The sequence below is a fragment of the Halictus rubicundus genome, chromosome 5, assembly GCF_050948215.1.
Source record: "Halictus rubicundus isolate RS-2024b chromosome 5, iyHalRubi1_principal, whole genome shotgun sequence".
NCBI lineage: Eukaryota > Metazoa > Arthropoda > Insecta > Hymenoptera > Halictidae > Halictus > Halictus rubicundus.
Window position 1 is genome coordinate 5,064,768 of NC_135153.1, and position 25,323 is coordinate 5,090,090.

The 25,323-nt window shown below is 39.4% G+C and overlaps 2 protein-coding genes and 1 long non-coding RNA gene across 5 annotated transcripts in view; 2 read left to right on the plus strand and 1 right to left on the minus strand.

Moving 5' to 3' along the window:
• The window catches only part of LOC143354003 (uncharacterized), a 103,816-nt gene extending 83,592 nt beyond the window's left edge, over window positions 1-20,224 (plus strand). The window contains exon 2 of the long non-coding RNA XR_013082244.1: window positions 19,164-20,224. This is a non-coding gene — a long non-coding RNA (uncharacterized LOC143354003). The remainder of the gene's footprint in view (window positions 1-19,163) is intronic.
• On the plus strand, window positions 1,771-7,589 carry Gat-1b (GABA neurotransmitter transporter-1B). 2 transcript variants are annotated; one of them, XM_076787580.1, is made up of 14 exons: window positions 1,771-1,969; window positions 3,588-3,885; window positions 3,952-4,171; window positions 4,234-4,335; window positions 4,504-4,672; window positions 5,522-5,654; window positions 5,724-5,858; window positions 5,936-6,039; window positions 6,125-6,249; window positions 6,498-6,610; window positions 6,674-6,805; window positions 6,888-7,091; window positions 7,165-7,332; window positions 7,410-7,589. In XM_076787580.1, exons 2-14 carry the CDS (start codon window positions 3,652-3,654, stop codon window positions 7,509-7,511), a joined length of 1,941 nt encoding a protein of 646 aa, XP_076643695.1. In that variant the 5' UTR covers window positions 1,771-1,969; window positions 3,588-3,651; the 3' UTR covers window positions 7,512-7,589. The 2 variants fall into 2 exon arrangements, with proteins under 2 accessions (XP_076643695.1, XP_076643694.1); XM_076787579.1 differs by having other exon boundaries at window positions 1,772-1,984.
• On the minus strand, window positions 7,735-8,968 carry LOC143353963 (male-enhanced antigen 1). Of its 2 annotated transcripts, XM_076787582.1 has the most exons (4): window positions 8,734-8,968; window positions 8,420-8,642; window positions 8,275-8,343; window positions 7,735-8,193 (listed from the first exon to the last, which is right to left on the minus strand). In XM_076787582.1, exons 2-4 carry the CDS (start codon window positions 8,594-8,596, stop codon window positions 7,978-7,980), a joined length of 462 nt encoding a protein of 153 aa, XP_076643697.1. In that variant the 5' UTR covers window positions 8,597-8,642; window positions 8,734-8,968; the 3' UTR covers window positions 7,735-7,977. The 2 variants fall into 2 exon arrangements, with proteins under 2 accessions (XP_076643697.1, XP_076643696.1); XM_076787581.1 differs by having other exon boundaries at window positions 8,420-8,967.
• Window positions 20,225-25,323: the final 5,099 nt, after the last annotated feature.

Sequence of the window (25,323 nt, forward strand, 5' to 3'; positions counted from 1 at the left end):
AGTTGGAGAAAAACCTTCATACCCACATGGGACTTGAACCCGGACCGCCTGCGCCTGTGTGGCAAGTTGATGCGTTACCGCCGTACCTACAGAAGCGTCTTGGTTGTAAATGCTATGATCTGGTTCACTCGATACGTCAACAAAATAAAAAAACGAAGGCCCATTCTGAAGAAACCCAAAAGAGTTTTGTTATGCCGTACCTTATCTTTGTAAGATGGGAAAACTTAAAGAAATAACCATTGCGCGACAGTAACAAATTGCGAATAGGGTAAGGGACTCAATTACTGAGGGGGTATCAATTACTGTGCCTATATTAATTATACTTATTTTTTTAAGCACAATGAATATTAAAAAAGAGATATTAATAATAAGTATAATTGATGTAGGCACAGTAATTGGGCCCCTTACCCTATATATTCATAAGTGAGAAAACAAAAAAATCCATTTGGAATATAATAATTAACAAGTTTATGGTTGTAGCAACATTTCTAATGTCTGTAAGATCATATTGAAATGTTGACTAAGTTTGGTTGGGCGTATTAGTATATGGATGGTAGTATTATTGTATGTAAACTTCTTGTTATTTAACCAACTATAATAATTGTAGACTCAACATCGGATATTCGTTGGCGATTGTCATAGCTCTTCCGTCGTAGGTTATATGTTAGGAATTTGTAGGTAAAAATAATAACTATATCCCAACTAACTCCAAACTGTTGGATACAGTTGGCCAGCCATAAATGCTACGAGAGTCCTTGGTGTTTCGGCCATGTTTTGGCAATTCCAATCGTTACCAATATGGACACGTTGGTTATTTATTGTTGTAGCTTTTACATAGGCAAGTATGGGCAAGAAATTTTGATGTAGCCATCTTAAGAAGGTTCTAGCAAATACTTCTATGCAAAACTCATCGTAATCTTTCGTGAACTCAGCTTTGTAAGCGTCATTAAACAAAAAGAAGATAGTAAGGAAGAGACATTTTTCAAAAGGTTAAAATCTATATATACTCTTACTTAAATGTCACACATACAGATCTTTAATGCTATACAGTTAGTTTTGCACAAACTATAACTATTACCCATAAAAGAGAATGATTCAAATTTGTAAACTTTTCTCAAAAAATAATGGGTGACTTATAGCGGTGACGTATGTTCATGCTAAAAGTTAATCGGTACATTTAAGAAGCTGTTGACATTTTCATTGGTGTTTGAAGCAGTTGAACAACCTCCGAATGGCAGGATAGCGATATCGGTCTCTTCGCCGAAACACCACGCGTAACCGGTGAGTGACCCTGTAGTATAACGAAGAAGTTTTTCAGGACATTCTTCGAGATCCTGGATCAACCAATGGAAAGGACATCATCGTAACGTTCGAAATGACTGTACGACTACCGTCTAAATGGTACCAAGCCTATTTGAAATTTGTTTCATAGGCCTAGTTCAGAAATATCTCGACAACAGATCGGCACAAATGAAATGCTTCCTGCTTCGTGCAGAGTCAAGATCAGACCTGGATCACACCCTGCTTCGAGTGTGTTCCTCAAAGAAGGGAGCGATTCGCGGTCATTGGTGTGGCACAATCGGTTTTATTATGAGTTACGAGGAGCAATTCGAAGACTCGGATATCCGGATAGCAAGAGCCCTAGTTATTAACGGTCTCGGGACTCTCTTATCATTCACATAGCACACCTAAATATAGAGTGACACTGTGGCACTAATTTGTTGAATGGAACGATAGGTGTGTTGGTGCCTGGGGGACTGAACAGCATTGTGGGGTAGATCTGTAGGGTACGGCAGAAATCTCGGCGTCCGTCGTTCACGAGCACAATCTGTGAGCGCATCGTCGCGGGCCGACACGCACGACACGTCCGTTTCTCTTTTTTTTTTTTTAATTTTTGTGTTTTCACACACGACGGTTCATCGGCTGTTTAGTATCGACACAGTTGTATCGGTCCAGTGGAAAACCTGTGGTGAGATTAGTGCACGTACGTACATTACTTGAACCGAGATCAACCGAAAGAGCAGCCACCACTTTTCATCCGCGAGCGAGATCATGACAATGAAGTGTCAGTTACTAGTTGATCAGTGATTTACATTGGGAGTCCATGTGGCGTTCAACCGATCCTTTGAACGATTTCTAGAGTAGTTTCCATTTCTTTACTGTTCTGGAAGGGCATCGGGGAATATGCTCTATAAATATGAGCAACGCTTGATCTTTCCACGAACGGAGAAATTTTCTCGATCTATGAACAAATTGTGTACCGTGTCCGTTGCGCAATGAAATTTCGATAAATTACGTAATTTACGAAAATGACGTAACAATTGGTTGTGGTGGCAGTCGTATTATAATTGAAATCTAAACTAAACATTATTTATCTTCATTGGTTCAAGTTGGTTACTATGCAATTGGTCTTATTATACAATTGAAACGTAGAAGTTGTGAATTGTTTCATCGTCGGATTAGCGTCTTTAAAGGGCATTGCACCACGAGTGAATTTGAACGATAAAAAAATTTTGTTTTGGACTTGGAAACCCGGTTGATTTTTCTATCGGTCGTGACAGTAGTTACGATCCGTTTAATCGAGAACAAATTGAGCACTTAAGGTGGAACGACAGAGCCGTGGATGAATAATTTTCTACTTCCCATCTAACGAATTGGAAATGGTTGTCCGATGGTTAATTTAAAATGGGACAAGGTTGCCCGATGGGAACAACGTTTGACAAACGTGATTCCCGGAAGTGGCTCGTTGTCTATCATCCATCATCATCAAGACCCTTGTATAAAAGTGTCTCACGTAACACCAATGACCCGTTGAACATATAAAGTTCTTCGGTAATGATCGCGTCATGTTTCACCTATTGTTCGTTACGGGTCCGTTTGCGCCGACGTGATTTCAAATTTGTTAAGGGCCCGGGATAGTCACGTGACCTTTTCAGTGTCAGCAGGTCGGTAACTGCTGTATAATTTCCATTCACAGCCTTCAGACAAAGGCTTAAGATCCGTCTTGGTCTTGATCCGACGGGTCTGCGACTAAACTTGTCACATTTTTTGCTCTATATTATCGATATTATGAATTCGGACGCCAGAAACGTGCTTCAAGTTTTTGGCTTTATTTCGTAGAGGATCAAGACACAATATAGCTTAATTTGCAGCTGGAGATATTTTCTAGCGCGCGCTACTCTCCATTTCACCCAGAAAACTCATCGAATGGCATAAAAATGCTTGCATTCCATTTATTACCAAATATCTGCATAATCTCATCAGCTCATGACCAGCGCGCGCTAGATTGAACCTTCCTCTTTCGAACGAGCCCTTTCTCAGCGAAAAATATTCTCATATAAGGACGAAAAGTTGAGGCACGTAAAACCATTTTTCGCCTATTTTTGTCGGTAACGTGGTCACTCTACCTTATCGCGAATCTACGAAGACGATCAGAAATAGCATTGATCGATTGATCCTTCGCTGGAATGGAAAATTGTGGAACGGTTCAGGTTCGGATTTACAAAAATGGCACGTTGTTGCTGATGATCGATCCAGAGATGGTCTCCGCGGTGTTTCGTAAAATGGGGACACTGTTGCGTTTGCAGATTCGATCGAGGTCGGATAGGATGAGGCGAATGTAATCGAACTTGCGCTCCCATCAAAAAGATAATGCCTTCGAGCGGATCAACCAAGGTGTCCAAGGTAGATAGGTCCACAAGTCCTTTGCCGTGTAAACCCGCGAACCCTGTTCAGGAATTGAAGACACTGTTCGCCGAGCAGACCTCGAGGAGCGCGAATGACGCGAAGGAGCAGGATTTTCGCTTCGAGGCGATCGAATGTTTGCAATCGACCGTCCACAAGAAGCTTAAAGTGTTACCGGGCAGGGGAAGTTGGAATAGTAAGGTAAGAAAAGTAGAGATAGGTAGACGAAGCGATTCGATAAAAATGATTATCATTGTTTCCTTCTAGGTCGAGTTCATCCTGTCAGTGGTGGGATTGGCGATAGGATTAGGAAATCTGTGGCGATTTCCTTACCTCTGTTATAAAAATGGTGGCGGTGCTTTCATGGTTCCTTACTTCATCGCACTCGCGCTCGCTGGAGTGCCTATGTTTTTAATGGAATTATCTTTGGGGCAGATGATGACCATTGGCGGATTAGGTGTTTTCAAGATAGCTCCGATTTTCAAAGGTTTGAACTCTCGATCGATCTTCGCGTAAACAAATATTATGCAATCTGTTCTTTACGAACAGGTGTTGGATATGGCTCCTGCGTGATATCCTGCTGGATGAACATATATTACATCATTATCTTGGCGTGGGCACTATTTTATTTCTTGGTGTCGTTACAAATCGGTATGGAAACACTTTCAATTTAGTAGGGAATAGTGGATTGCTAGTTGTTACACTCTGAATTACAGAATTATAATTCTCGATATCTTGTAGCAATAATATTTCCAGCTCCCAGCGATCCAATGATCAATTTTCTTTTTATTTATTAAGAAAGCTAAACTGGTCCCGCAGATGTGCCGTGGAGAACGTGCAACAATTCGTGGAACACTCGATTCTGCCTCACCCCTACCGAACGTGCGGATACTGTGTGTTGGCCCGATGACAACGATACCATATGCGCGACTTCATTCGGCAATCTGAGCCACATTCTACTCAAGGATCCGGTGAAAGAATTTTGGGAGTAAGCTTTTAGAACAAGAAATACGTTCTGATACGTTCGTTACCGGCGTCGCACATGTCTGACGATTACCACTTTGCATTTGACGCGAAGAGAACCACATTCATGTTGTGTACGTCGTTATTTAAAATGATAATGCGTATTCGGAGAACTTATAATGTTTTCGTGACATTATTTTCTTCGTATTTTACAAGGGGATATCCCAGTTGTCTACAGATTGCGATGCATCTGGTTCGGCATGTGACTCTGATTTGAGTACAAAGTTTACGGGCGGAATTCAAGGGCAAATCAAAGGCAAAACTAGGGCAGACTCTACCCTTGTGTAGAGAGCAGGTCGGTCACACTAAGAGCAGACCTAACCTTGTTCTAAGAGTAACCATCCGGCAAAATCCAAGTAAACTTTGCTGTAGAAGGGAAAACGGAACTAAATTATTGATAAACTTAAAATTATATAATTTAGAAGTTTAAATAAAATTTCGTTTTCCCTCCTACAGCAAAGTTTACTCCGATTTTGCTCGATATTTAATCTTAGAGCAAGATTAGGTCCGCTCTTAGTGCGACCGACCTGCCCTCTAAACGAGGGGGCAGAGTCTGCCCTCGTTTTGTCACCGATTTGCCCTCGAATTCCGTCTGCAAACTTTGCCCTCAAATTGCGACCCATCTGTTTCGGTATGAGCTCCCCTTTTGTCAACAAGTTTTGATCGGTAAATTCATAGGAAATAGGGACACCAAGAAATTCTACACCAAGCATGGTCTTGGCACCAACACACGTTTACTGCCAAAACAAACGCTGGTAGTGAACGTGTTCGAATAATAAAAAATATTCAGTTGATTTTCTTCTCTGTCGAAAAGGAGACGCACTCTGCAAATTTCTGATGGTGTAGAAAACATTGGTACTATAAGATGGGAGCTAGCGGGTACACTGGCCATTGTGTGGATAATGTGCTATTTTTGCATTTGGAAAGGTGTAAAATGGACCGGAAAGGTATGCCAGAAAAATGATACTTTATCGTGAAGTGAAATGCGCGTACTGTTAATTATTAATGTTATTCAGGTCGTCTATTTTACATCATTGTTTCCGTACGCTCTGTTGGGGATTCTGTTGGTGAGAGGATTAACACTTCCGGGCGCAATGGAAGGTCTAAAATATTATGCAACGCCGAATCTTTCGAAACTGGGCGATCCGGAGGTACCAAAATATCAATTCTTACTCATTTCTTTATACTACACCTTGGTCTCGGAGTATAATTAAATAAGTGTCCATAGGTATGGATAGACGCGGTGACACAAATATTTTTTTCTTATGCACTGGGTCTCGGTGCATTGGCTGCACTCGGAAGTTACAACAAGTTCAATAATAATGTTTACAAGTAACTGTTTCCTGCTATTACAACTATTTCATTACTTACTTAATAAATTGAAAAAATATGAGTATATGCATTTGTATATTTTTAGGGACGCAATGATCGTCTGTGGAATAAACTCTTGTACCAGTATGCTCAGCGGTGTCGTAATCTTTTCTGTAGTCGGATTCATGGCTCATGAACAACAAAAACCTGTTGCAGATGTAGCTGCATCTGGTAATTAACATTTTGACAGTGTATGCATTTATAATCTTGCTAGCCAGCGGTTAGTGGCTGGCATTATGACGACACTATACTACTGAAACTATTACTTTATAAAACTTTGAAAACGGCTTCACTGTTTCTCTCAACACATATATTATGATTTCAATATGAATGGTAGTGCAAAAACGCTGGCGGCAGACGGATAGTCAATTCATTTATTTCGTCTTTAACTATTCTTATTCTATAATCACATCAAACAGGTCCAGGACTAGCTTTTCTGGTTTATCCGTCAGCAGTTCTAGAACTCCCAGGATCGTCTTTATGGTCCTGTTTATTCTTTTTTATGCTCATACTTATCGGTTTAGACAGCCAGGTAATTAAAAATACTTTGATAAAATCGTCTTTGGCAATTACGACCAATTATTACGTTTTATAGTTTTGTACAGTTGAAGGCTTCATAACAGCGGTGGTAGATGAATGGCCGCACCTTCTCAGAAAACGGAAAGAAGTGTTCATTGCAACTGTATGCTTCGTCTCGTATATTATTGGTCTCAGCTGTGTAACTGAAGTGAGCCTCTAACAATATTCATCAGTTTCAACAGGAGTCAAGCAGATGCAGCAAAGCATATAATTGCGATTTTTATTTACAGGGTGGAATGTATGTATTTCAACTGTTGGATTCTTATGCAGTGAGTGGATTTTGTCTCCTCTTCTTAATGTTCTTTGAGTGTATCTCTATCTCCTGGGCATTTGGAGTGGATCGTTACTATGATGGTATTCGAGATATGATCGGTTACTACCCTTGTGTTTGGTGGAAGATATGCTGGACATATACTACTCCTCTCATTTGTGTGGTAAAATATTCTATTACAAAGTTTAGTTTACATTTCTCTGATATCTTATAAAGGAAGCATAATTCACAACTAGGGTGTCTTCGCGTTCAACATAATTAAGTTTGTCCCTGTAAAATACCTTACATACGAATATCCATGGTGGAGTCACGTGATAGGATGGATTTGTGGTCTTTCGTCGATGATGTGCATTCCAGGCTACATGATTTATATTTGGTGTGTAACACCAGGAACTACATCCGAGGTATATAAATCAACAATAATGTGCTGTTCCGATGTTTTAATCCTGTAATGCTTACAATCGTTAATGTTGCATTTCAGAAATTTCGAAAATTAATAAGAATCGAAGATGACGTTGCCACTTTACGAAAAAAATACAGTCCAACCGAAACTGCCGCTACTAACGCAGACTTTGAATTATAAGTGTCATTGTGCTCTTGTTTAATCACCATTAAAAATGCATGTGTGTTATTTCAAAGTATGGAGAAAAGCATTTCATACATTGAGCAATATCATATCGCGTAATCATGTAATCATTTACCATGTCGAATAAAATGCGTTTGTATAAAATGAAATTCATTGATGATGGCAAGGTACAAATTTATAGCATAAGTGAGAATTTGATATTTCTATATTTAAAGTACGATTAAGATAAAATAAATAATTTTATTTTCTTCTAATTCACATACTGTCAGATTTTTCTAATGTGAAGTTTAATTGTATCACCCAAACATATTATATCTTAATGCTTACAGAAACTTGTAAGAGCAAGGTAATGGAACCTTATTTTTATTAATAAGTCAATTGAATTTGTAACTTTACGAAGGAAAGAAAGAAGTGTTCAGCTTACAATAAATTATATATCGCATTTTGATTAAAATGTATGAACTTATTTTTCCCTATTTTGTATTTCTTTGATACGCCCAATTAGTTGTTCTTTCCATTGATCTTCGGATATAGTGTTTGCCCATTCTGGGATTGCTGTAGTCGGTAGAGTAAAAGATGCCATCATAGATTTTACTTGGTTAATTTTATCTGCATCCATATCTATATTTGATCGATTATGAGGAGACGACCAAACTTCAATAGTTTCTGATAAGCAATCCTATACAAAATACATATGTGTCGTACTATTAAAAAAATTTCTAATAATGCTATTGTTATATAAATCTATATAAATACATACATGTTGCGATTCTAATGTTAGTGATAATGTTTGACTATTTTCACCATTATTAGTTACCCACTCATCATCCTAAAAAACAATACATGAATTACACAATGGGAAAGTTTAATAAACCTACACAAAAATTATAATACAAGTTATTTACTTCATCATCATATAACATTGGATCGCTGTCCAATGGTACTTGAGACAAAGGTTCGTATCCTGACATTCCTACGTCATCGTCCTCACTGTCTGATTCATTTACTCCTCTAGCATCAAATTGTAAATTTGGTGCATTCAAGGATGCCTCTATTGGCTGTTGTGTAGGGTCAGGAGACATTTTGCATCACTTTTTCTTAACATTAACAGTTTTTCTTATTTTATTTCTAAATGTATATGTATGACATGGTCAGTATACACTGGAAAGCTCGTAACCTTGTCTAGATGTCATAATATTTATCTTGCACTGGGACTTACAAAATAAATTTCACGTGTGAAATGAATAAGTACGTTCGTGATATTAATTGGCAATGTAAATATTTCGAGTGAAACACACTGGAAGCATCCAAAAATAGATCACAACACAGGCATTTGACAATTCACAGCTGATTTGTCATTACACGGACTTTAAGATAGGCCTGTCCAAAGTTATCTTCCGGAACATAACCGAAGACAAACTATATCTCCACCAGCCGACCGCTTGCATTATGATGGCGGTACGTAGCGAGTACACGAAATATGGCGACCGCCGCGCGCAATTTAAATGTAGAACTACATTTATGTGAACGGCAGGTCGATTCTGTGTAATCACACATACATGAAATCCATATACGTATATGAACTTGCAAGGGTCAAAATCTTGACAAATTTACGCTTCAATATTGCAATGAGCAGTTTAAAAGTGGTCACTTGTGTTTCCTAAAAGTCCAATCTACGTCTGTCCAGAGCCCAAATTGCGAATTTCTACCTCATCGTGGAGTAATTTGTAATATTCGGCAGAAAACTCGCTTTCAGAAGCAAGTATGACAACTGACGAGTTATAAGGATAGACCTAACATCACAGACGAGTTATAAGGATAGACCTAACATCACAGACGAGATATAAGCACAGACGAGTTATAAGGATAGACCTATCATCTTATGGGACTTCGTGTCCCATATTCTGAAATATCGACCGTTCAAAAAATCAGAGGCAGCGACTTCGGCCGTTCGAACAACTTCGGCATCTTGCCCGTCTTGTTTGGGGCGACCTTTACACGGCAGTAACAGCAGAGAGGAATGAGAGTGCTCACGCCCGGGGTTTCGGCGTTCCCACTTTCGTAACATCACCGCTTTAGCATGGCACAGAACCGGTCAGTCTTTCCTGGAACAGAACCGGTCAGTCTTTTAGCATGGCACAGAACCGGTCAGTCTTTTAGCATAAAACTGAACGCACATTATTTTTTTAACCAGGATTAGAATGTACAGCTTAATTGTTTTATATGAAATATGTAACTAACATGTAAATCTTGTGTACAAAATCTCTAATATTAATTGTAATGATACGTATTTTATTTTTTTTCCAAGTTTGTAGTTGCAAACTTTAGTTGTAAAAAATGGAAAATCCGGAAAAATTCGAACAAATAAAGATCTCATATCGAAGTTTAAAAGCGACCAACCTGAATATTAATTTAATAATGAGCTATTGTCATCAACACTATCTTAAATTTTTTCATATATTTAGCTACTGTTATTATTAATTTAAAAAATTTTTCTTTCATGAATAAATATTTTTCCACCTCAGCACCATAAGATTTTTACTAGATGACTTTAAAAACACATTAGAACTATTTTTAAATAATTTTACTCGAAAACATTCTAGTTTACTCTTTATTTCACCGTTCTACTAATTTTTTATGGGCTGCATTGCAGCTCTGTTTAACACTCCTTTACAACTCAATACCATGGTACCATCCATATTCAAGGAAGAACAATTTTTTGCGACGACCATTGAAAAAACAAAAGTGTTTCCTTCATTTCAGTCCTTTAGTGCGTTGGTGACGTAGCGCCCAGCACACCTACCTGTGTTCTGTGTAACATCTGGAGTTTTATGGTACGCTAACAATTGCTATTGACTCGCAAGCCAGACCGTACAAGCGAATGCATCCACAACTTCCAGAGACCTGCCTCCAAAACTAATTAAAGGAAGGCTAGACATGCAGTGTGTACTATACTCCTCAAAAGAGGCGGATTCCAGTCGCTCGTGTTATAAACCTCATTCGATACTTCATCGAAAGGGTGATCTTACATATTTCTGTAACAGTTCCAAGTGCATGCACTTTGTTCATGATACCCTCTTTGTAATTATTAAATTCAATTAAATATTAAGTAAATCTTTCACGGTGCTAACGGCCCTCGCAGAGATGGGCATTATTTGGGATAAAAAATGATTTAAATGAAAATTTGAATAAAAGATACTTTATCTTTATTTGTTATTTGAAGGTTCGAATAAAAAAAAGCATCTTTATTGGACGAGTATCGGATAAATAATTTTATTCGTCGAGAATTTATCCGACGAATAAAGATAATTTTTTCTATTCGAAGCGGATTTATTCGAACTTCGAATAATTTTTTCATCTTTTATCTGTATCTTTTATTCGAAGGCTTCGAATAAATCTTGGAATAACTTTTGCCGAGCGCCGAGCTTCAAAGACCCAGCAAGGACGGACGACATACAATGTAAGCGAATGGAGAATCGCGCACGTATGAAAGTTTAAACTTTTAGATTTTTCAATATATCCTCATGAAATTGTGACGAGCGAATGGAGGGGATTTTCCTGATGAAAATGAGGTCAAATTCGAGTGTAATCGAACAAGTTTCACTGATACCTAATTTTACGATAAAAAATACAATCTCATTAAAGACAGTCCAAATGATGTCGTGTTTGGACTCATTTCGATCGGAACAAGCTCTACAACTCATTCGTCTTAACAATATTGTTCTGATTAAAAACATACAAGCATAAATTGCCAGTAATGCTCGATTCCCCATCTGCTTACATTGTAGGCTGTTGGTCGGTCGCTGGTCTTTGAAGTTCCGAGCTCGCAGAGTCGCGAGATATCGGTGTGAAACAACTACCAATCCAATTGCAAAACTTCATTGTTTTTCATGATATTTTTATGGGACTTGCGCCAACTAATTCGTGGCATTCTTCTGATTAAAATGACACTAAACACGGTACAAATTGGACTGTATTTAGCATTTTTATCCGTAGATTTATTCGAAGGCTTCGATAATTTTTGCTATAACTTTTGCCAGCTCGACGAATAAACGGCGACGACGGCCGACGAGGACCGACGAGCGCCGAATGTCTAAGACCCAGCGACTGCCAAACGGCACACAATGTAAGCGGATGGAGAATCGTGCATTATTGGCAATTTATGCTTGTATGTTTTTAATCAGAACAATATTGTTAAGACGAACGAGTTGTAGAGCTTGTTCCGATCGAAATGAGTCCAAACACGACATCATTTGGACTGTGTTTAATGAGATTGTAATTCTTATCGTAACATTACATATCAGTGAAACTTGTTCGATTACACTCGAATTTGACCTCATTTTCATCAGGAAAATCCCCTCCATTCGCTCGTCACAATTTTATGAGGATATGTTAAAAAATCTAAGAGTTTAAACTTTCATTCGTGCGCGATTCTCCATCCGCTTACATTGTATGTCGTCTGTCGTCGCTGGGTCTTCGACGTTCGGCGCTCGTCGGTCCTCGTCGGCCGTCGTCGCCGTTTATTCGTCGAGCTGGCAAAAGTTATCCGAAGATTTATTCGAAGCCTTCGAATAAATCTACGGATAAAAATGCTAAATACAGTCCAATTTGTACCGTGTTTAGTGTCATTTTAATCAGAAGAATGCCACGAATTAGTTGGCGCAAGTCCCATAAAAAAATAATGAGAAATAAAGAAGTTTTGCAATTGGATTGGCAGTTGTTTCACACCGATATCTCGCGACTCTACGAGCTCGGAACTTCAAAGACCAACGACCGACCAACAACCTACAATGTAAGCAGATGGAGAATCCAGCATTATTGGCAATTTATGCTTTTATGTTTTTAATCAGAACAATATTGTTAAGACGAATGAGTTGTAGAGCTTGTTCCGATCAAAATGAGTGCAAACACGACATCATTTGGACTGTCTTTAATGAGATTGTAATTTTTATCGTACCATTACGTATCAGTGAAACTTGTTCGATTACACTCGAATTTGATCTCATTTTCATCAGGAAAATCCCCTCCATTCGCTCGTCTCAATTTTTTGAGGATATGTTGAAAAATCTAAAAGTTTAAACTTTCATTCGTGCGCGATTCTCCATCCGCTTACATTGTATGTCGTCTGTCTTCGCTGAGTCTTTGATGCTCGGCGCTCGGCAAAAGTTATTCGAAGATTTATTGGAAGCCTTCGAATAATAGATACAGATAAAAGATGAAAAAATTATTCGAAGTTCGAATAAATCCGCTTCGAATAGAAAAAATTATCTTTATTCGTCGGATAAATTCTCGTCGAATAAAATTATTTATCTGATACTCGTCGAATAAAGATACTTTTTTTATTCGAACCTTTGAATAACGAATAAAGATAAAGTATCTTTTATTCGAATCGTTATTTAAATAATTTTTTATCTAAATAATGCCCAACTCTGGTCACAGGTGCCTTTTGGAAGGACAGCCCACCTGTTATCTAAACATTCTTTTAAAGTCCTTTTTTTACAGTCGCAGAGGAAGAAACGCTCTGTATTTTGGATTTCAAGTAATTGTAGACACTTGTATGATTCTGTTATATATACTACTTTGATAAAATTAGAAAATAAAAATTATGTGGCGTGTGTAATGTCGTACAAAGCAGTTTCAGATGAATGATAATGTGTTCAGGAACTGTTACAGAAATATGTAAGATCACCCTGTCGATGAAGTATCGAATGCGGTTTATGACACGAGCGACTGGAATCCACCTCTTTTGAGGAGTTTAGTACACACTGCATGTCTAGCCTTCCTTTAATTAGTTTTGGAGGCAGGTCTCTGGAAGTTGTGGATGCATTCGTTTGTATGGTCTGGCTTGCGACTCAATAGGGATTGTTAGCGTACCATAAAACTCCAGATGTGACACAGAACACAGGTAGGTGTGCTGGGCGCTACGTCACCAACGCACTAAAGGACTGAAATGAAGGAAACACTTTTATTTTTTCAATGATCGTCGCAAAAAATTGTTCTTCCTTGAATATGGATGGTACCATGGTATTGGGTTGTAAAGGGGTGTTAAACAGAGCTGCAATGCAGCCCATAAAAATTAGTAGAACGGTGAAATAAAGAGTAAACTAGAATGTTTTCGAGTAAAATTATTTAAAAATAGTTCTAATGTGTTTTTAAAGTCATCTAGTAAAAATCTTATGGTGCTGAGGTGGAAAAAATATTTATTCATGAAAGAAATTTTTTTTTAATTAATAATAACAGTAGCTATATATATGAAAAAATTTAAGATAGTGTTGATGACAATAGCTCATTATTAAATTAATATTCAGTTTGGTCGCTTTTAAACTTCGATGTGAGATCTGTATTTGTTCGAATTTTTCCGGATTTTCCATTTTTTACAACTAAAGTTTGCAACTACAAACTTGGAAAAAAAAATAAAATACATATCATTACAATTAATATTATTCTTAATTTATATTAATTAGAGATTTTGTACACAAGATTTACATGTTAGTTACATATTTCATGTACAACAATTAAGCTGTACGTTCTAATCCTGGTTAAAAAAATAATGTGCGTTCAGTTTTATGCTAAAAGACTGACCGGTTCTGTCCCAGGAAAGACTGACCGGTTCTGTGCCATGCTAAAAGACTGACCGGTTCTGTTCCAGGAAAGACTGACCGGTTCTGTGCCATGCTAAGGCTGAGCAGATGTCAGCACTATATCGGGAACGCCGAAAACCCGGGCGTGAGCACTCTCATTCCTCTCTGGTAACAGTAAATTGGCAACTATGCGACGAATATTCTCCGATGTGGTTTGGCAACTACGCCTTCGATACCTGTGATTCAATATAATTCCTAAACTCACCACTCTAAATCGTAGAGGGCATACCAAAACCTCTGATTTTTTGAACGGTCGATATTTCAGAACATCGGACACGAAGTCCCATAAGATGATAGGTCTATCCTTATACCTCGTCTGTGCAGGTACATATATGGTCTAAGCTTCTCGTGGATCTAGTTGCAACATTTATCGTTCGTCAGCGTAGAGGGCGTAAGAAATCTAGTTGTTGTTAACGATGTCGGTATTTCAGATTGTGAGACACGAAACCCCAAATGGTGATTGGTCTACTCCTAATAGGAGTCTCCTATACCTCGTCTGTGGTGGCACCAGCGCATTTTTTACAAAGTCGATAATTCAGAACCGTAGACAGAAACATGCATTGCATGCACAGTCTGTACAGATCTTAAATCTGTTGTCTAGGCTAAAACTGAGACTGGTGCAGCACTATACTGGAAGCATCAAAATCCCGAGCGGGAGCACTTTCATTTCCTCTCCTATTCCACAATTTTTCGACGGAAACCTAAATAAGCTTCCGAATTTTGGCACACGTTGCGCCACTATCGGCTAGACTGTTGGGGGTCTGAATTATTTGAATATGACTTCAAATTATTCTGTTTCATTTTATCACCGGAATGAAACCATTATATTATTACGTCTAAATGCATTATACATTAAAGTAATGTTTCTAATAGAATATAATCACGTTCTAAATTTCTTTAATGGGAACTTATTGGTTTTTCTACTTTCATACAAAAAGGAAACAGATCCAATATTTAAATTGTATTGATTGGTATAGTATGAAAGGTGAGGACCGTTCAAAAGTTTAGAACCAGTAACATTCTTTAGTTAGACAAGTAATCCAGTGTTCATGTATCAAAAGTAACTGTCCATATTGAAAGCATATTTTTCACATTGTATAAATTCCTGGTTCAATTCATGTTGCGTATGTATTACTATGTTTTTCTTCTTTTAAGCAGTTTCTTAGGTATGAGTGTCCTAATGTGTAGGACCATATTGTTCTATACAATTAACCCTTAGCATTCGAATGGCGATTGTAAGGCGTCACTAAAAATTGCTATATCATTATTCAAAATATTTTTTACATTATTAACATTGTTCTTATTTAATAAATTACTAAACATTTCAGTATTGTACGGGTAAATTGCACCATATTCGTACGTATAACATGAACAAAAATATATAGAAAGGAAGTATTCTAGGTTGGAAGAAATGCTTCGTTTTTGAGTTAAAATAGCTTCGAGTGCAAAGGGTTAATGAACAGAATACCAGAATTTGTTCAGAAATTATCAAAAAGATGTTGGTCATTTTGATGAAGTCAGAATTTAGTAATAATATTTTCATTTGTTTAAGTTTGTTTAACAACAAACAGTTTGTAACTAATCTTTTTGAAATGTTGTCTAACTGTTTCGAGACTTTCGGAAGGTAGTGCCCGAATACGGAAAGGATAGGGGATCTTTCGCACGTGAAGCAGAGGGTATGAAAAGAAACTGCATACCGTCTAATTTTTCTGTAATTTATAATTAATGGTAAAGTTTTCTTGTTTTATAGTAATTGAACAGTTATTAATAGCCTAATTAAATTCCGATTAATTTTTATACAAACAAAAAAAAGGGTGAGTTACACTCAACGGCGTAGCACGAACCCCTGCCACCTCGTTCGCGCACGGAAAATAAAGGAAAAAAAAAAAGAAAAAAAAAATCGTAACTTCTGTTTCTGCGTTTCGTCGTCATTCGTTCCACGTTTCACGCATCTCCGCGCTACGATTTTCTTGCAGCGCGCGTCATCGCCGATGACAGAGTATCGAACTCGTTCGCATTTATTCCACTTTCGCTCGAACGTTTCGCTTCTGTCCTGTGTCCGTCCATCCTTTCAGTCGTCCTTCGCACACTGTTTCCATACTTTCCGCCGCATTTTCGAATTTTGCGAAACGTAGCGGCAACGCAATCCAAATACAAACGAAATCGTAACGCATTTTCGATTAGGGATGCGCGGGTCGTTCAATGTGTCGGCCACCCGACTGTTCCCGAGTCGGGCCGACACACATGTTCACTCGAAGCAATCGGGCTACCGACTGCGAGGGCACGTAAGTATGTATCGGACAAGTTCGTAATTTCGGCTACCCGACATCCCTACATTCAATACCTCATTCGGACGGTCACAGTAGCGCGCGACACACACACACACACACATATCCATACACAGTGCACATGACACACACACACGCACACAAACGCACACACGCTCTTTCTCTCCCGTATAAATAAAATAGTTCTATTAATAATGCGAAGTGTCATTTTGTGTACACGAAAAATAGAAACCGCAACCACGGCTCAGCACGATCCACGCACGCTGGAGGTTCACCGCTTCCGGTGCCTCCGTGTCCCCGTTCGCTCTTTGCTTCCGCTTTTCTCAGTCTCACACTTTCGTCCATGTTTCGCCGTAATTATCTCATAATCATAACGTAAATTTAACCTTCGAAAACTTAGAAACAAAAATGATTGGTAACCACCGTGTCGCGTCGAGTCCGCGGCGCGCAAGCCTTCCGTGTTTCCTTCTCGTTTCGATGAACGTAAAACAGGGGTGGGTGCGGGGGGTGGAAGTGGGGAGGCAACGACCGATTCTGCCGAGTTTACGTCGACGGCGAGGAACAACGCGCGATCGACGCGAATATTTACGGGAAATTTCGGCGAAAGGTGATCCATTTTAGAAAAATGTTCCGTCGCGTTAACCGAAAAGCTTAATTTATCATACCGTTCGAGAAACGTTCGCCGAGCAAACGTCCCCGAAAATCGGCGACCCCGATTCCCTCGAATCGGTAGAGCATTGAAACGAGACGGACACCTTTCGCGACCCCCCTTCCTCCCTCTCCCTCCACGCCGGATCAACGTTTTCCGTGTCGAAAAGCAGAAATGCCCTATGAGATCGTCGGACCTCGATCTCTTCGCCAATCGATGCTTACAATCGAATTTTTCGTAGTCGCGACAGAGAAGGAACACGAGCTGATCGGCGCGCACCGCGCGATCGAGCGATTTACGAGTCGCGTTTGTAAACCTCCCCATCGTCTTGCTTACGTTCCCATCCGTGTGTACAATATACATTTATTTTCATGTAATCATTTAATTAATTAATTATTTATTTATTTATTCATTTAGATTTTTCCTCTTGTCTTCGAATTGGTGTCGCGTTGCGGGGCGACGCGTTCGGGGCTCACTTACGATCTAAACAAGTACTCCTTAATATTACATATATATTTGATCCACGTATATGTACGCGTACATATGCATAGATATTGATACATACATATATGTATATATGTATATATGTATACTTATATATACATATATACATTCATAAATTTATGTGTATATATGTACGTACATATAATATTGTTTCATATTGAAAAAAAAAAAATGAGTGTACTCTTTCGTTATCGATAGGAAAATGTATCGATCCATTTGCAATTGCGTATAACATAGACGCGTCCAGCGCATAGAAACATAAATAAATAAATATAAACGGTTTGTATATACATATGCTCGGGTGTCTGTGGGGTTGATGTGCGGTGGATGAGGGGGTGAGGATGTGTTCAAAGGAGAGGGTTAAAGGATATAAGGGATACAGTATATCTGATATATTTCATTCGCGGCAGCTATAGTTTATCTTATATTTCTATTATATATTTATGTGTATAATTATTTATATTGTTGTCTTTCTATTATTTATATTGTTCCGGTTTGATTCTTTAACATTCTGTTTCGGTTACGTGACTTACAGGGCAATCCGGTACTCGTGGCGCGAAATTCGAACGAGTCGATTCGATGCTTTAAGTAAAACGAAATTCTCAAATGAACTTTCACTTTTAATTGATAGATAATTATTGCCATTCTGAAGACGACGTTATCTGGACAACAAAAGTTTGTAATGATATTCTAAGTTGTATAAGCATGTTAAAAACATAATCGATCGACGTACATACGTCCTTCAGGATGAGAATTCACCGTTTTCTTTACCTAGATTGTTGTAAAATGTTCGATTTTTGGTTTTGTGTTGTAATATGTATTTTCGTAAAGTCTGATATTGTGACTGAAACTCGTTGATTTAAGGTATAAGGTAAAGTATTATCCTGGAATTGAGTGGTACTGTATCAAAACTAACTATGTCCATTTTTAAAAAATATTGGGATATTTATTGCAATCTGTATTAATTATTATCATTAGTAATATTAGTATTGTTATCAATTATTATTAGTATTACGCGTTGCAAAAAATATGTTCATTACTTCATAAATATCTCAAGAATGCTGCGGGTGGGCATAGCCAGTTGTAATACTATACCGCAATTGTGCAATTATTTTCGAGGCGCGCATGGACATTTTGGATCGACGGTGTTAAAATCGAGGCACTCCATTTCGAACAGTAATCCTCGAAATTTTCGTTTACTGATTCGGTTTTACACGTTGAATCGACTCGTCGACTGTTCCACGGATTTCCTTTCACCCTGTGCGCAATAAGGAACAAAGAAAAACGCGGCGACAACACATCGGTGTCCATCGCCACCAACGTCCTAGTAAGAAAATAATACTTTATGAGAAACAAAAACCGAGGAGGAACCATAATATATTCTATAGTCACACTGTCTTATTCAATGTTATTAAATATGTACAGGATGCTTCAAAATAAACATCCTCCGACGCATCACCGAAATCATTGATCATATAAAATAAAGATAGACAAAGACTCCTCCCATTGTGTCTCACAGAACGATAGGTGAAAAATGTCTTCGTGATTACGGTTTAGAGCTGAGCAGCTCTGAGTTAGGGTGTTACGCGCGTCTATTAAATTCCTTTCGGAAGATAAGTTTCAGCGGGCGAACAGAAGAAATCTCTCTATCGTTATTCTACGAAACGAATAATTCTGTAATTAATTGCCAGGACGTTTACCTTGAAACAGCAGGTAGAATTGCGTGTGCGTGTTGTTTTGATTGAGGTAGAAGCGGTTTCGTATACACTTATATTACACTATGCGGTCGTGAGCGCACGAGAACTGACGACCGATCACTTTGCAAACCTCACCGTTAGAGACTTCCGGGTCGCGGACCTGTTCCTTTAGAAGAGTTACACGCGTTGCATCCGGTTTCTTCGAATTGTGGAATTGTACTCGGCACAAGGTACTTCCATTGCGAGCTCTCAATAGTCTTTCGCGTACTATGAGACCGGGTTAGCGAACGTTCTGACACGCGGGGTAAGCCGCGATCATGCTACTCGACGAAGCAAGCTGCTACGTTAGCGACATCTTCAGAAAAAGGACGCAACTTACGCTCGCAACGGTGAGGATTGCACGATGGCCGGCCGCCCAGTTTCCTCCGAGTACAAGAGAAACAAAATGGTGAACGATGACGGTATTCAAGGGACGAGAGAAATGCGCCGGGCTTCCACCCTCTGCCGAAGAATCGTGCGACGCGAAATGAAATGCCTCTTTCCAAAAATGACGGGAGGTGTGTCAGCGGTGGCGGGAGCATCATGAACGAGACCGCACTGAAGATCTCTCGGACCGTTGCAACCTCGAAATGATCGGAAGATTCGACGTCCGAAATCCATCGGACCTTAAAAACAGATTGACGCGCACTCTGACACAGCGACGTCCGAGATTTTGTGAAGAATCCGTCGGAGACTAAACGTTAATTAATACTTAGCGGACGATGGTGTCGACCGAACAAAAAGTAAGATCGAAGAATGAACGATGCGCGCAAGAGATCTCGCCGAAAGTGAGGAAGGTTGATTCGCGGTGGGACACTTGTTCGATAGAAAAATAAATGTATACATGTGGACGACAATCATTCCCGAAGAGTTTCTCTCCAGGACGTCATCGCACCTATCGGTATAAGCGTACGTCCGAAGCGGCCAACAAAGAACAAACGTGCGTCAACAAGAAACAATAACTGATCGTTCTTCATGGTTGGTTGTTCCAAGAGGGGGACACCAGACGCTTCCAATAAGTTCAACAAAAGATTCCGGGGCGAGGGGAGAAGATCGTCGAAGAACATTCGTCGATGGGAGCTGAGGCTGAGGAGTCCGATAAATCGAAAGAGTTCGCGAAAAAATCCGAACTAGAGTACGAGTGTGAACGACGTTGACTGCGCCGAACGAAGCGTTTCTTTCCCGAAACAACGATTGGTGAACTATAGTTGAAACGAAATGAATTATTTCGGCCCACCCGTTTGAAAGGTAGGTGAGCTGCGTGGAATTGGTGATCCTGAGCGGCCAAGTAATTTCGTAGCGACTGCAGTATAAAGTCTTTACTCGATATATGCCAGAAATGCTTAGCCGATAAAAGTCACAGAAGTATCCCCACTACCGCGGGGTATCCCCCTTCAGGGGCCGAGAAGCTTCGCTGTGTTCTAGCCGACATATGTCCCTAGGTAGAATCGTGTTGTGGACATATTATTATATCGAGTAAACACTGTGCAGTGAATTCTCGATATATGTCAACAACACGGGTTTTGTCGGATCGTGTATCGTCCAGAGGACATTATCCGAGCCGTGTTATGTTTTCACTCCTCGGCGACCGAGGTCTCTCGAATTTCGGCGCCCCTCACGGGGCATACTCCGCGGTAGTGGGGATAATTCCGCGATGTTTATCATCCAGGCCTTGGCGACATATACACAGAAATCACTGTAGTTCGTTGAGTCCTTCTAACACCTGTTCCTTCCAGAAAATCTTTCCCTCGACCCTGCCTATCGAACGATCGACAGAAAGGAATCATCGATCGACGTAACGAGCAAACAGATGAAGGTCAACGATCGCGAGGAAACGATCGCGATCATTATCTCGGAGGTGAATGCGACAGATGAGCGTAATAGAACCAAATTGGTTAGGTATTTGTCAAAGATGAGCATAAAGCGTTGGGGTATAACTGCCACTTTAACGAGTTTCAACCATACAACGTACAAATTCGATTTCTTCTAATATTTCCCAAACCTCATGCGCTCCTCAAAATGAAAATTCATTGTCCATTTTTGGATATCGCGAAATTCACTCCTGTTTGTGTTGTAAAATTGACTTCGTCGAATGGCGTAATTGTAAATGGAAAATCATTTGTTAATTAACTCGCTGAAGCGATATACACCTCGAAGTTATGCGTCTGTGTTTGCAAATATTACGAAGCTAGCGAGACGAGCCTCTTCGTCAATGTTTCTGAACAATCTGTGAACAACATACGACACATGTTCGCACTGATTCTTCTTCGTTCGATGCAAAGTTATGTCCACAAACAATGAATCAGCCTGTAAATATTATTACGCTTCGCGCCATCATCCGCGGCACACGGTGACTTCCGGTATGACGATAATCGATAGCAGTCATTTATTTAACAATCTTAACCGTGCTAATAAACAGAGAAATAGAATGATGAAGAGTGAAGAGACTCGCGGAGGGAGAGAAAGAGAAAAAGAGCGAGAGAGAGAGAGAGAGATAGATAGATAGATAGATAGATAGATAGATAGATAGATAGATAGATAGATAGATAGATAGAGAAAGAGAGAGAAGAGAGATAAAAAAGAGAAACGGTAATACTAGACGCACACCGACGATCCCTACTATACACTTGACTATTGCATCGCTTGATTATTGATTTATGTTTATTTAAATCTTATCGACTATTATACTTTGTAGTTTGTACTTGGTTTTCATATTCCTGAGAAAAGGACTCGTGGCGAAGAGCCGCGCGATCGGCGGCCCCCGATTTCCAAATTCTGATCTCGGTACCATCGTCTGCGGTCCTTTTGTTTTTTTCTTTTGTCTTACGACTTCTCGTCGTCGTTCGTCTCTGGCTATCGCGCACGGAACGACAATCGACTCTATCGCAAGGAAACTGTGTTTATATACAGCGAGAGAAATAGAGAGAAAGTAAGAGAGAGAGAGAGAGAGAGAGAGAGAGAGAGAAAAAAAGAGAGAGAGAGAGAGAGAGAAAGAGAGAGAGAAACACTTTTCCAAGCTTCTCCTTAGTTTTCGATTTTTCCTCTTTTTTTCCTTTTTCCTTTGTTTTTCTTCTTTTTATTCACTCTGCACCCTGTATGTCGTGTGTGAGGTAGCATTTGTACTAGTGTGTGACGAAGTATTGTGATCCGTTATTGTGACGGACGGCGGTCAGGATCGCGCGTTGGCGAACTGGTCACGGAAGGATTCGCGATCGTCCCTGGCAGTGTCGAGTTCTTCCAGTCTTCTCTGGATGGAATTACAGTGTTTACTCTATATATGTCCCAAATGTCTAGCCGATAAAAGTCCCAGAGCTATCCCCACCTAGGGGCCTTGCACCGAGACCTCTAGAGCTTCGCTGTTGTCTTCTAGGTTCGGCGTGGATCAAAGAATGGTATCTCCAGGCCGATATATGTCCCTGGCTAGACCAGCGTTTTGGACATATATCGAGTAAACACTGTAGTTATAAACGGGTCGAACGATCACGTTCACGTTCGAGGTGAGAGCTATTCGGCCGAGGGTGTCTCCCTTGACGACTGTTCGCGCGGTCACCTCTACGTCTAATATGGTATCCTTAAAACGAGGTTGAGCAGTCTGTGTTTTAACGATCCTCGTAACTCTAGCCGTAAACTATTGAGAGCTATCTGGTAGAAAATATTATGGTAACAGTCGACTTATGGCTCGGGGGAAGAAGAGGCGCGCGGAATTGTACAAAGGCTGACTCGAAAAACTTCGTCGTGTATACTGTAGGATCACGTTATTGTTGTTAACGTAATAGCGGCTGGCTACATGCTTTCCCGAGTTGATCGTTACCAGGTATTACTATGTTATTATTAGACTGCGGATTTTTATGCAACATGAACATTGTCCACGTTAACCCTCGTGCGAATAACCAAAATTTTCTACGATATTCACTTTATCGTTTCTGTATGAATTAATCTGTGATCATCCGAGGACATGAAAGTCTACAATAATTTTGTTACTTGTCAAATTAAAGAAGTTTTAAAAAGAAATTGAATGTGGGTACCCCGTGTACTCGGTCATTGACACGAGGGTTCATCGCATGACACTGAAGCTAAATAAATATTCGGTTTTTCAATAATTATGACCGGATGAAAACTAATAAAATGGAACAAATTTTTTAAACGCTTTTTCTATTTTGCATTTAATCTACTCATTCTTGTCATAATATTGCTTGTCTAAAATGAACCTGAAGAGATGTGAATAAATAAAGGATCGATCTGTACAGTCTAATAGAGCATTGATATGTAGAAAACAATCGAATGTTTATCCTCTTCTTCCCGGGGATCACAGAATTTCGTTCTGTCGCGCGAGGACGCGTGCGTCGCCTGAATGTAAACTGAACTGATTGCACTTCTTTAACCTTGTAGCTACTGTTCCCTCTTGGATGACACGTCACTATAACGGTTTACAGGTCACCCTGACATGTTCGATCGAAATATCTCCGTTGTCTTGTAAAGAAAACAATGTTTGTTTCAATGGGACAATTATCGAGATGGAAAAGATCTTTCTCGCGAGACCACCTCTACTGACATTATGACGTCATCTTTTGAAATCGAATGGCGTATTTTTAAAAACTCAAACTCAACCAGAATATGTTGACCTTCAAATGATCATCGGAAGATTTGTTTTTCAAGAAGCATAACTTCAAGTATGAAGACGATGTTCGTGCTTCCCTACGACTAGTAGAGTTTCATTGCTGTACACACTGAAACGTCTTTTTAGGGGGAATATAAAAAAATACAGTACCAATTTCCGACGATGTAGTGAATGTATAATAACACTGTTAGGGTATCAGACCCGAGATATCTGAAAAGATGCATCTTCTTGAGAGGACAGAAATAGAAATTAAAATTGGAATTTCAATAACAGCTGTTTTCAAATAATAGACGTCCCACGACGATAACCCGAAGGTCAATTGAAGATCAACATATTATGCAGGGTTCAATTTGCCCTTTCGTTATCTATGACGTTACACAAATCAATATACTGCGGATTATTATGCAAAATAAATTCGCGGATCAAATCGATTACCTCCCGAGTTTCCTTACATTTCTCTGTCAAAACCGTGGGTTTGCGTTATCAGTTTTCCATTTCAAATAAATTTCCGTAATAAACATACATCCATTTTTTATTGTATCATAGATAAAAAATTGTGGGAACTTTTAAAAATTAATCCCCCGATTTTCTCCATTCCTTATTTCGCAGAGATAATCGATTTGGCCAATGAGCAAAATAAAAATTTTCTTCGTCCATTTCAAGACGTAGCAGTCGTTCAAAAGTTTCGTTTTGTCTTTAATAATTCGAAGGATTTAAGAATAGCACATCAACTTTCCTAAATTCTTTGAAGCTTTTCGCTTCTTTGAACTGCACCAGCTCTCGTTTTTCGTCTAAATGTGTAAAATCCGCAGTATAATTACAAACTTATGGTGCGACGTTCTTTTAAATTTGGTATAGAAGGACATACGAAAATGTTAGTATTTTATCGCGAATTTACGTCACTTGCTTGTTGCGACCGTGCTCGAACAAACAGTCATGACGCGGTAAAAGAAGAAAGAAACGAGAAGAATCATCTTCGGTGTACCAGGGTGTCGAGCACGGGTCTTTTAAGTTATAGGTGACAAGAGACAATTATGTTTCATTGGTCTCGACGACTAACAAAGTACGCGCGAGCTGCGAATTATGTATTGACATTTAAAGTGGCGTAGCTAAAAGGTTAAACGATGCGAAAAAATCAGGAATCGACGACATCCGTCCCGGGACAGAACCCGGTGTCACGCGAAAGGAACGTTGGAGCACTCTCGCCTTGTCAACGATCGGGATGTAGTATGCGCGATGATGAGCTTAATTCAAAATCGGGACCGTCGAATCCTCGACCGTTTGCCGCCAACGCCGCCGCCATTACGCCGTTTCCCGTTTCGACCATAAATATGTCTATATTATGTATATATACATCTGTTAACCATGAATCA

Excerpts from the sequence above, each read along its gene's own strand:
- Gat-1b (XM_076787580.1), top strand. The coding sequence starts at position 3,652 with ATGCCTTCGAGCGGATCAACCAAGGTGTCCAAGGTAGATAGGTCCACA. Across the intron at positions 4,172-4,233 it reads GATAGCTCCGATTTTCAAAG|GTGTTGGATATGGCTCCTGC; the intron begins GTTTGAACTCTC and ends CTTTACGAACAG. Across the intron at positions 6,250-6,497 it reads TGCAGATGTAGCTGCATCTG|GTCCAGGACTAGCTTTTCTG; the intron begins GTAATTAACATT and ends CACATCAAACAG.
- LOC143353963 (XM_076787582.1), bottom strand. The coding sequence starts at position 8,596 with ATGTCTCCTGACCCTACACAACAGCCAATAGAGGCATCCTTGAATGCA. Across the intron at positions 8,344-8,419 it reads CAATGTTATATGATGATGAA|GATGATGAGTGGGTAACTAA; the intron begins GTAAATAACTTG and ends ATTGTTTTTTAG. Across the intron at positions 8,194-8,274 it reads TAACATTAGAATCGCAACAT|GATTGCTTATCAGAAACTAT; the intron begins GTATGTATTTAT and ends TATTTTGTATAG.